The 11,656-nt window shown below is 26.3% G+C and overlaps 1 protein-coding gene across 2 annotated transcripts; it reads left to right on the top strand.

Moving 5' to 3' along the window:
* The first annotated feature begins 1,772 nt into the window (after positions 1 to 1,772).
* LOC135924901 (protein LSM12 homolog A-like) lies at positions 1,773 to 2,858 on the top strand. Of its 2 annotated transcripts, none has more exons than XM_065460032.1 (5): positions 1,773 to 1,938; positions 1,981 to 2,090; positions 2,168 to 2,271; positions 2,315 to 2,435; positions 2,479 to 2,858. In XM_065460032.1, exons 1-5 carry the CDS (start codon positions 1,827 to 1,829, stop codon positions 2,533 to 2,535), a joined length of 504 nt encoding a protein of 167 aa, XP_065316104.1. In that variant the 5' UTR covers positions 1,773 to 1,826; the 3' UTR covers positions 2,536 to 2,858. The 2 variants fall into 2 exon arrangements, with proteins under 2 accessions (XP_065316104.1, XP_065316103.1); XM_065460031.1 differs by having other exon boundaries at positions 1,981 to 2,099; positions 2,479 to 2,856.
* The last annotated feature ends 8,798 nt before the right edge of the window (positions 2,859 to 11,656 follow it).

The following is an 11,656-nucleotide window of genomic DNA, read 5'->3' as shown; positions in this document are numbered from 1 at the left end:
GATCTCATCACATCATTTAAATATTTATCTAATCTTCAAAAGCTTTATTTCAAAAACATTTTTATCATATTAAGCATTACTTATAAGGGTTATTTAAATCAATCCCTTTTAATTCATATGTTTTAATTACATTTTAATATATTTAAAATTAAAGTTTTATCTTCTTGTTTAGGATATAATGGTTTATATTTAATTATATCTAAGAATTCATCTTTAGGTTTAGTTAATTTACAACAATTAGTCATCATTCAAGAAATCAAAAAATAATATTTCACTAAGAATTTAAGTAAATAATTTTTTAAAGGCTTTGTGTGTTCAAATATAACCATTATGATTTTACATTTTAGTGATTTTAAAAATTTATAACATGCCTTTATCCTGGCATAAAATCTTAATTTATAATAACTTTTCTTCTTACGTGGATTAGAATAATAAGTAATCATCATTGATCTCATAAAATAGAATTCATAACCTATCGTTCAACTTCCATATCAGTTCTTTCTAGGTTGTCACATTAGGTTAGGTGCTGGTTATCATATTCCAGTCCAACATCCAGAGCCAGGACACCATAAAGAAAGAAGCTTTTTGCATGAAAGAACGTGCTAAGGTTTGATTCTTGGTCATCTCAGTAGATTAGGCATTGATCATATCAATAGATTAGGCAGTCCAATAGATAAGGTAGTCATAATAGGTAGTCATCTCCATAGGTTAAGCAGTCTCCATAGGTTAGATAGTCATCTCAGTAGATAAGGTAGTCATCTTTTTCTAGTCCACCACCCAGAGCCAGGGCACCATGAAAAGAATAAGGATCTTAACGATATAGCGCGAGGTGCGAGTCAGTAAAAATATATTTTATTAACTAATTTCTTTTTCTTTTCATAAGGTATATATACAATTTTATAAGTCCAAATTAGAATACAAACGAAAAACAAAAAAGTAAAAATATTATAAAATATAAAAAGTAAGGTTACGCCGAAAGTTATAAAAATAAGGTTACGCAATAAAGTTATTAAATTACAAAAAATAATAAAAATTAGATTACAAAAAATTCAAATGCAAAAAACAAAAAGAATTAGATTATAACGAAACATATATCAATAAAATTATTTCCAAAACGTTTGAACCATAATATCATTGCCATAATAATAACTTTTAAAAAAATTGCATAAACTATAACAAACATGAAACAATTATAATTCACTAAGCTAACCAACAGAACAGAGTCCAAATTTGTTTTGGTTATTATTTTATCTTAAATTGATTAAGACGGACCTATAATTAAATAAAAAATACAATTCCTGCAAAATCATCAATTGAAAAAATTTATTTAAAGCTATAACTTAGAATGAATTTTAATTTTAAACGATTTTTTGTTATATCTTTTAATATTAACGTCAATTATCTATTCAGTTTATCTTCCTTCCTTCTTTCCTTCCTTCCTTCCTTCCTTCCTTCCTTCCTTCCTTCCTTCCTTCCTTCCTTCCTTCCTTCCTTCCTTCCTTCCTTCCTTCCTTCCTTCCTTCCTTCCTTCCTTCCTTCCTTCCTTCCTTCCTTCCATTTCCTTCCTTTCCTACCTTTTCTTTCTTTCCTTTTATTTCCTTATTTTAATTTATCCTTATTTTGCTTCCTTCCCTTCCTTCCTGATTTGGTGATATATCATTATTATTTTAATCGTATACTCTTTTTATTTCTCCTATCATCATTTTTATAAATTATTTTACACTAATTTTTGATTCTAAAAAAATTTAAAAATTATTAAGCCATACGTTCATTAATAATTTTTATGGAAAACTCAAAAAAAATGTAAAGAAAAATTTTCTTCATGAATGGATAATAATAATAATAAATCTCATAATTTTAAATGTACTACAATATCTGGTAAGAAGTTTGAAGGAGAAATTATCGGTTTTGATGAAAAAAAAAATTACATTATTCTTAGTGAGTTTAAAATCTAAATATTATTTTTACATGATAATGTAGAATCTGATGGATCCAAACCTGGTCTAAATAATTTACATATTATTAACTTAAATGGTGCTATATATGAAAGTATTCCAGCATTAAAGCCTGATCCATTACCTATAATAGATGTTTCTAAAGTTTTTACAATTCATCTAAAAATTTTAATCATGCTTTTTTTTCTTTTTAACACATTTTTATTTTATAGCTTGACAAAAATTATGTTAAAAACAAGGATAAACATATATTAAAAAATGTTACTAAGGATGTTACACCAATTGGAAAATCACTATTTGTTGAAATTAGCAAAACGTATAATATGGAATTATTATTTAATTTATTATTTATTATATAGATTAAAGGTTTCATGGAATGGGGCTGAAATAAGGGTAATGGATGATGTTGTAATTTTGCCTCCTTATCAATTAGATAATTGTTCTGGTGGTGAAACAGTACTTCTTCATGTTAAAAAAATAGTAAAGTTTTATAATCTTTCTTTTACTAATAATTTTTTGTTAGTTGGAAAAACATCATGAAAAATATAACCAAAATATTAGAAAAAGTATCAAAACCTGATAAGCATATATTCATAAAAAAATTTATATATGTAATTATATATTTAATAAAATCTGTATAAGTTGTTAATAAAAAGTATTTTTTTCATCAAGAGTATCATATTATTTTTCAGGGCCATAATTGAGACCTCCAGGACCATGCTGGCAGTGACATAATAAAGACTAATTTTGGCAGTAGATTAATCTAAATAGGCATTTTTATTGTCAGCACATAAATCTTTAAATCTTTTGGGCAGTTTTATAAATTTTTGGGCATAAAATTAATCAAAATGGACAAAATTAATAATTAGGGCAATATTTATAAAATATTGAGCAGTAGAAAAAATGGAGTTGACTTATAACCAAAAATTTTCAATATTTATTTGAAATTGTTTAGTTTATACAAATATCTCTTTTAATTATAAGTTATGATGTATATTGTATGAAAATTAATAAATAAAATATCAAAAATAAGATTCTTTATGGTATTATAATTTTTATTTAACATTGTATCAGAAAATAATTTTAAAATGCCATATGATTACACTAATATAATTTAAATAAGATAGGATAATTGTAGATGCCTTTGCTTTAGTCATCTGTTTTTGGTATTTTTATAAAGCAGAATAATTTGTAACAAATTTATTTCTTTGATTAATTGCTTTCAATTTATGTGTAGGTTATTGTTTTTAAAGTAATCATTGGATTTGCCATAAATTATTTTTGCATAGACTAGTAGTAGTGTTGTTAAATACCTTGATTTTAAAAAAATGATCAACCCAATATTTTAGTAAAAATATTACACAAATCTTGAGATTTTGTTAATGGATTTCCAAACTGTTCTGCCATCTATGAGCAAAATCTCCAAGCCTGCATAAAAATTTTGGCTAAAATCTAGGGCTAGCCATTTGACCACACTAAATGATTTACTATTTTTCAACTCTTTTCTTAACAAATTAAACAACTATAAAATATTCTTTCTTAAAGTATTTTCATCATTAATTACCATATTTCTTGTTTCCAATGACATTAAGGTATACCCATATAATATGTTATTTTTATCTAACCATTTAGTTTTCAAATATTTAACCTTCAGTAACACCTATTAGATTAAAAGTAATTATATAAATCTGAATGGTTTCATCATGTGCTTTCAATGTTAATGTTCAAAAAAATTAACTACTTAAGTAAATAAAAAAACTTGAAAATTAATTATTAACTTGCCAGAAATTTAAAATACCTACAAAATTATTTTAAAACTTCCTATTTAATTTAAATACTGCTATAATGAATAAAAAAAACTTGAAAATAAATTATCAATTCACCAATTTTAAAATGCCCCATATATTTTTGTACTGCGCATTTCTTATTAAAATTGCCCAAATTGTTGTCCATCATAAATAAAATATAGGTCTCATGGCCCAAAAAATATTGATGGAATATTCATAATTACTCAAGTTAAAATCATTTACTGAAATCGACTTTCATTTTTGGTAAATATGGTTACCAGAATAGTTTTCAAATATTTAACCTTCAGTAACACCTATTAGATTAAAAGTAATTATATAAATCTGAATGGTTTCATCATGCGCTTTCAATGTTAATGTTCAAAAAAATTAACTACTTAAGTAAATAAAAAAACTTGAAAATTAATTATTAACTTGCCAGAAATTTAAAATACCTACAAAATTATTTTAAAACTTCCTATTTAATTTAAATACTGCTATAATGAATAAAAAAAACTTGAAAATAAATTATCAATTCACCAATTTTAAAATGCCCCATATATTTTTGTACTGCACATTTCTTGTTAAAATTGCCCAAATTGTCATCCATCAAAAATAAAATATAGGTCTCATGGCCCAAAAAATATTGATGGAATATTCATAATTACTCAAGTTAAAATCATTTACTGAAATCGACTTTCATTTTTGGTAAATATGGTTACCAGAAATTTATTTTAACATAGCCACACTAGAGGTCTGCAATGGATGGGTTTTTAGCCCTTCTGCCCATGTTTTGAGTGGGCATAGTCGGGTTTTCTAAAATATTTTCAACATTGAGTGGGTTAAAAAAAATTGAGTAATGAGCGGGGCTGGGCAAGTGAATTTTAAATATTTTTCAGGCGAAATGAGCAGAATAGACTTCAATTTATTAAAAATAATAGTTTTATTCCATAATATTGTATTGCATATTATAAAATAAATAAAAAAAGAGCCAAACCAGTCATTAAAATAATTTTTAAACATTAGGAGGGCTGGCGGGTTAAACAAAATTTATTGATAAATGGGTGGGCATATAAATTTTTTTTAAATAAAAATGGTAGAGCGGTTAAAAAATTTAAAACAACGAGTGGGCAGGCTTTTTAGCTAAACTCACCCATTGCAAACCTCTAGCCCACACTGTATTTCAGACAATCTTGCCATGAACTTTTAAGCTAGTCTTAATTTTTGTATATTTTTCATAGACATATAAATTTACAAATTTATGAAAAATTGTTTAAAATTTAAAAATTCTAAATCTCATGGATTCCATACCCCAATATGATACATATATATTTCTTTCCTATTTATTTTTTGTCTGATTCAATATCACAATTAAATAGTGTAAAAAACTCATTTGTTTGCATTCATTGTGCATTTGTAAAATAATATGTTCGCATTCAAAATTTATTTACAAAAAAGGAACACATTTAAATTTGTGAACATGTTTGTGTTCATTCATCTAAAATATATTTTTTTAATATTTAACGCAAAGAAATGCTTAATATAATATCTTGTTAGCCAATGGATTATATTACTTTTTAAATAAATCGTCTCCTGAGATTTAGCCTTTTCCATACACAAACTTTTTGTCAAAAAAGACTTTCAAAAATCATTTTTTATTATTCTATTCAATATTTATAAATTAAATTATAGTCAATATAAGGTTAACCATCCTTTTAAAAATATTAGAAATTTAATTTTTATTGCTTTCCTGTAGCAAAAATTAGGTTTTAAATATAATATCTATCAATTAAAATTTTTTCCATTCATTTTTGATAAGAAGTTTTCAGATTTCACCTGGTAAGTAAGAACGTTTTGTAGTTAACTCTGAATTTGTTATGATAAAAACGTGTTCCACTAGATCTGCGGTTCATATTGCTATTGAGGTGTTCTGTCTGTAATGAATAAAGGTCTTAATGGAAATTTATTGAAAATTTAATATTTAATCTTTTTTTCAAATTTTTTTAACATCAGATATAACTGTTCTGGCTTCAATTCTTGGTTTTCCAGTTTCTTTAAATATGATACTAGTTATTTTTAATTATTTCCTTTAATGCCCATTTCGCCAATTTCAACATGTATTTGTAAAAATTAGTTCTTTATTAAAATCAATTGTATTTTACTTAATATGTAATATTATATAGAAGGATTAATAAATTCTATTTTTTAAGAAATTAATAAAAACTATGTATATTTGAAGAAAAAAATTAAAAAGGGATAGGTAAGGAGCCAGAAAAAATGTATAATATAAGTAAATATTTGCCATATCATATCAAGACTTTACCATAATAAAGAAAAAATGTTGATTGGTTTTTTCACGGATCTGTCCGTATCTCATGTTCTTTGAAAAGAATTTAAATTTACTAAATGGTCTAGAATATAGGACTATAAATATATTTTTGGAGAAAAGCAAGTCGGTGGAAAAAAATTATTGAACAGCACTCTCAGAGTTTCCGATATCTCAAAAATAAAAATATATATCGATACATTTTATAAGAAAAAATGTAATAATAATACTTTACAATAATTATATCAACCATTTGTCAAATTAAATAAATCACGATATTGAATTCAAAATAATCTTTTAGCAGCAAAACATTACCGGTAATATTTTTGCGCACTCAGATGCATTCGTAATAATGCTTTCGCTGTGATATATTCGCGAAAATGCATTTATGATAATCGTGGAAATGTGGTAATGCATTTGCGATAATACCTTGAAGGAAAATGTGTGGCATTCATGTGATACCAAAATAGACACCTAGTCAAAAAGGACAGCCTATTTAAAAATATTTGAAGAAAACGATTTTAAAAAAAAAATCAATAAAAAAATCCATTTATGGTCAAAATCAGTTTAAAATAAAATGGACAAACAACATCTTTATATTTCGTAATTGATAGAATAAAATATAAACATAGTAAAGTTATTTCTTATTCTTAATATTGAATTTTATGCAAAACATTAAAATAGAGAATAAAATAATATTTTGAGTTTGAATTCTTTTCTTTTAGCTTTAATAAAAATTTGATCCACACCACAATAAACCGGGCCTTGATCTAAAACTATTTACCAATAGGTAGACCTGTGCGCCGCTGCTTTAATATGCCGCCGTTAATTTTTGACCACGCTCCGGAGAAAAAACTTTCGGCGCTCTCGCCGGTGGAAAAATTCGGCGGCATGGCGCTTGATAAATATTTTTTGTTATGAAAAATAATATTTATTTTATATATTATTTATGATTGAATAAGAATAATATTAAATATATTTTAAATTTAAATGCTATTAGATTTTTTGCCATAACTTTTGATAATATAGACGGCGAAATTATATTACCTTTACAATTCATGAATTAGATAATAATTTTATGGTCACATTTTATACATTGGGTATACATCATGTCATTCAAAAACACAGCCGAAACTATTCTTTCCGAGTTAGATAAAGTTGAAAATGAATTCAATTTAGGGTCTAATAAAATTCAAATGGTTATGGTTGCATGACCCAATATAAAGAAGTTTTCATCTAGAAGAATATGACCAACATTTATGTTTGGGACATAGTAATCTAGTGATAGTAAGTAGATGGAATAAAGAAAATTTAATAAAATACAAACAATAAAAAAGTGATGGAAATTATAGTTACCTTAATATTCAAAACAGCTAATTTTGAAAATATAATCTAGGAAATACTTTAATCGATATCATTCACATCGAATATTTTAGATTTCGATGATAATTATCCTTTTTAAGAAAATCGTTTTAGGTTGGATGATGATAGTGCAAATCAAAAATCATATGAGAAAAGCATGAAACATTAAAATTAAATGTGCCTACACTAGAAGTCTGCACGACTAGTGCTCTTGTTAGGGTCGGGTTTGGACATAAAAAACTTTTGTTTTTTTAGGTCGGGTTGTAAGAGGTGACCGATTTGAAACCCAATCCGACCCGATAAATAAATATTATTTCATCATTAAAATGTCAATCCGAATAACATGTCATTTTCAATTATTATTTTACATAACACATGTTTACCAAACTATTTTTTTATTATATTATGGTGTTATTATTACATACTTTATTAACATCATATTCTATAAGGTTTTAAAGTATATTTATCTAATATCTATTTAATTAAATAGCCTCAAATTTTCAATATTTAATCGCTTAGTAAATCTTAAATTGGTGGAAGACTTATCGAAACGACTTTCCTAATTTAAGTGTTTTTATTCTTAAATTCCTGGCTATCCCAGCTTCCTTAACTAGCAATGAGAGAGCGCTCTCAGAGGCTGATAGGGTATTAAATATAGGTAGAATTGTTTCATGCCTGACAAGCTTGACTCCTCATAATTTATATATCGCAATTATTTAATATGTGATAAAACTTATAATATTATTGATATATCATGCACGTTATTTTTATATAATCGCAATAATTTTTAAATTCGATTGTATTTCAACTTTTTTAATATTTAAAAAGGTATATCTTTCCAATTTAAATAAATGCAACTTAATATAAATATATATTGATTAAATCTTTGTGATCAAATAAACTTTTATTTAAGGTAATACATACAATTTATTATTGTTTTTTTGGATATTATAATATTTACTCTTAAATTTAAAAAAATTCAGTCGGTTTCTCGGGTCGGGTTTAAAAAAATTTAAATTCTGGCTCTGGTAAAAAAAATTATCTTGCAGACCTCTAGCCTACACGTTGGCATAGTATTTTAATAATGCTAGAAAATGTGAGTTGCAATAACAGAAATCTTATAAATATTCTATTTAATAGAATGGAGTAGCCGGATCAAATTTAACTCCAAATGGGTCTTGATGCTTGAACTTTTACATTAGAATCAAAAAAACTATTGATTATCACTCAGTTCAACAATGATGCATTATAAATTTATCCTTATTATTTCGTAGTTTAAATAATTTAATCGTAAAAGAATATGATAGTCCTCCCATAGCTTCTTTTCATGTAATATGCTTTCTTCTTTTTTTTTTCCTTTCTATTTTTTCTTAGGTAGTTTGTTTTATTTTCTTTACATAGGTGTCAGGAACACTTGGATCCTCTTTTTCAATCTAGAAGCATAGAAAATGAATTAAGGAAAGAAATATTATACCGGTGACATTTTTATATTAAGACGATATCTTTCTGATGCCTCAATAACGATAACTGAATGTCAAACCGCAGAGGTTGCTTCTGAATCAAATTATATTATTAAGATATTAGCTACCAAACATTCATTTTGGAATAACAAGACTATTTAACCAGACTAGAAAAAGAATTCATTATTTTTGCCCAGGGGTGTCAGTAGCCTTTACAATTTCATGTAGCTCAAAAATTTTTTTTTAGCTAACCTACCTATTTTTTTAGTGGTATAAAAAAAAATTCAAAATTTTGTGGGGGCTTCTGGAATTTTTCAGGGGGCTCGAGTATGCCCCCTCCCTCTAATGAGGCTACTATTTTTGCCTATAATTAAAAGATAAAAGATGTTCTAGATTTTTGGAAAATTAGAGTATTGGATCTCCTAAACTTTTAATATTAGCTAAAGTTCTGGGTGTTCCGATTTGAACTCTAAAAGATTATCATTATGTTTTGTAAATCTAAATATAATAATAATTATACATGATAATTATAACTTAACGAAACCTTTAAATTATAACTATTTTCATAATAAAGCATAAATTTTATTTTAAAAGTGTTTTCAATAAATTTCTAGTTTTAATAAAATTTAAGTAAGAAAAATATTTAACCCCACCGCATCGCCATCGATGGCAGGTTGAAGCCAAAATATAAATTTACAGGTCTGGTCATAACTATCGGAAGAGAAATTTTTGTGCATAGCCCATAAAAAGATAATACCTCACTCTCACGCCCTCACCTCCAAAATAAAATATAACAAAATTATTTTTGCTCTTCAAATTTATTGTAATTTATAAAAATAATATTGTTTATTAAATTATGAGTATAATTAAATTATGAGTATAATTAAATTATGAGTATTATAAATTCATAATTCAATCTTTTATAACAATTAATTTTCATACATAATTAAAGTTCGTAGCCATCTCTCCACCCTTATCAGTGGGAATTAATGTTAAATATAACATTATTAAACCAACTAAAATTTGATACGATTGAGATAATCAATGTTAATATATAATATTTATATTTAAAAAATAGTCATTTTTGAAAAGCGCCTATGGCCTAGTCGGTTGTGCATGTGCAGTGGCGTAGCTACGGGGGTGGTTTTCGGGTTTGGACCCCTCCCAGAGCAAAATTTTTTTTTTAGATTATACCAAAAGACTTAAAAGTGATTTTATATGAATTATATTTTTCTTGTTTTGATGTTCGTGGAAGGATATTATATTACTATTGAAATTATTCTGGATAGTATTATTATAAAGTCATTGTGAATAATCTACTAAATTATAATAACATATTATTGATGAATTTAAAAAATATATTTAATATATATTATCGAAGATATGGTTATGATTTGTAAGATAAACCCGGCCGAAGGCCGGGCAAAAGGGCCGAAGGCCCGTTAAAGGGGGTCTGGGGAGCGAAACCCCCAGCTTTTATATGTATGGACCCCCTCTAAGGAAAATTCCTAGCTACGCCACTGTGCATGTGTATCTTAAGCGTTATTTCTAGATTCAAATCAAGCATGAACTATGTTTTTCTCTGAAAACAACTAGGCCTTTCTTAAGGGGGGATAATATATAGAATATCGGAAGCGAACGCGTTATTCCATCTTTTAATATATATAAGTAAATGGGTCTTAATTACATTTTTTTAAATAATTAGCCGTTGTTTAGAAATTTGTTAGTTTTGTAGGATATTGCTATTTGTTGACTGTGCCATAATTAACATTAACCCATCAGGTAGAGACTCACAATTTTCTCCTTAACATACAGAGAATTACTGTAAATGTACAGCAATTTACATTAAACAATTTGAAATATCTACCACATTAAATTTTTAACATTATGAAATAATAGATATTATTTAGAAACGCTATATTTATTTAATAATTGAATTTATAAAGAAATCATCAAAAAAAATTTGCCATGAGTTTTTTAAAGAATTGAAGCAGCTTAATGCCTATCTGTACCGATTGTTTACTTATTTCATATTTTTTTCCCATTCATATATAAAATATATAAATATTAGATGTTGGTTTGGCCATACCCCCCCCCCCCCCTTACTACTCCTCAGCGTCTAAATGAGCGGGAGGGGTAGGAACAGTTTGCATCCTATTTTTTTGAGGAGGTAGGGGAGCTGCTTTAATGGGGATAGGATAAATTTTTTGGGGGGTTATCTATTAAATTTTGAGATGAAATAGGACAAAATTTATTGCTGTAAAAATTAATACTTTTATTATAGTATTATTATAATACAATTCATCGACAATCTATATATTGCAAACAATCCTACACATTGTATTTTAAATAAAGATATCCTTTTAAATGTAATTTAAAAGGTTTAGATATTTCAGCAAGGTCATAATGCCATGATAATTAATTCATTGTAAATAATTGAGGTTTTAATTGAATTTATTATCTAAAAAATAAATTCTTTCATAAAATATCGATAGTTGGTAGTAGAGTTAGATTAATTTAAGTTATCCTTTATAAATTCTTTGAAAAGAGTATCAATAAATAAATAGGTGAAAATAATGATAAAGAGACACTGCCGCCGAAGTTGGCGGGAATATTTTAGAGGGATAGGCAAAGGTTTTTGAAGGGGGTTTGCATCCAATGAAAATTATGTCATGTAGACGCTGCTACTCCTTTACGAGCTAGGTCAAAAGTTTATAATTGAACAAAATTACTCCTCCTTCCTGCATAAAAATTAATGACAAAGCAGGG

Source organism: Gordionus sp. m RMFG-2023, chromosome 2 (genome assembly GCF_954871325.1).
Source record: "Gordionus sp. m RMFG-2023 chromosome 2, tfGorSpeb1-WG-v2, whole genome shotgun sequence".
Classification (NCBI taxonomy): Eukaryota; Metazoa; Nematomorpha; class Gordioida; order Chordodea; family Parachordodidae; genus Gordionus; species Gordionus sp. m RMFG-2023.
The sequence above is the reverse complement of the archived record's forward strand: the minus strand, read 5'-3'. Positions and strand labels throughout refer to the sequence as shown.

Coding starts and splice junctions, on each gene's coding strand:
- LOC135924901 (XM_065460031.1), top strand. CDS start 1,827: ATGGATAATAATAATAATAAATCTCATAATTTTAAATGTACTACAATA. Junction 2,100..2,167: donor CTATAATAGATGTTTCTAAA/GTTTTTACAATT, acceptor TTTATTTTATAG/CTTGACAAAAATTATGTTAA. Junction 2,272..2,314: donor TTTGTTGAAATTAGCAAAAC/GTATAATATGGA, acceptor TTTATTATATAG/ATTAAAGGTTTCATGGAATG.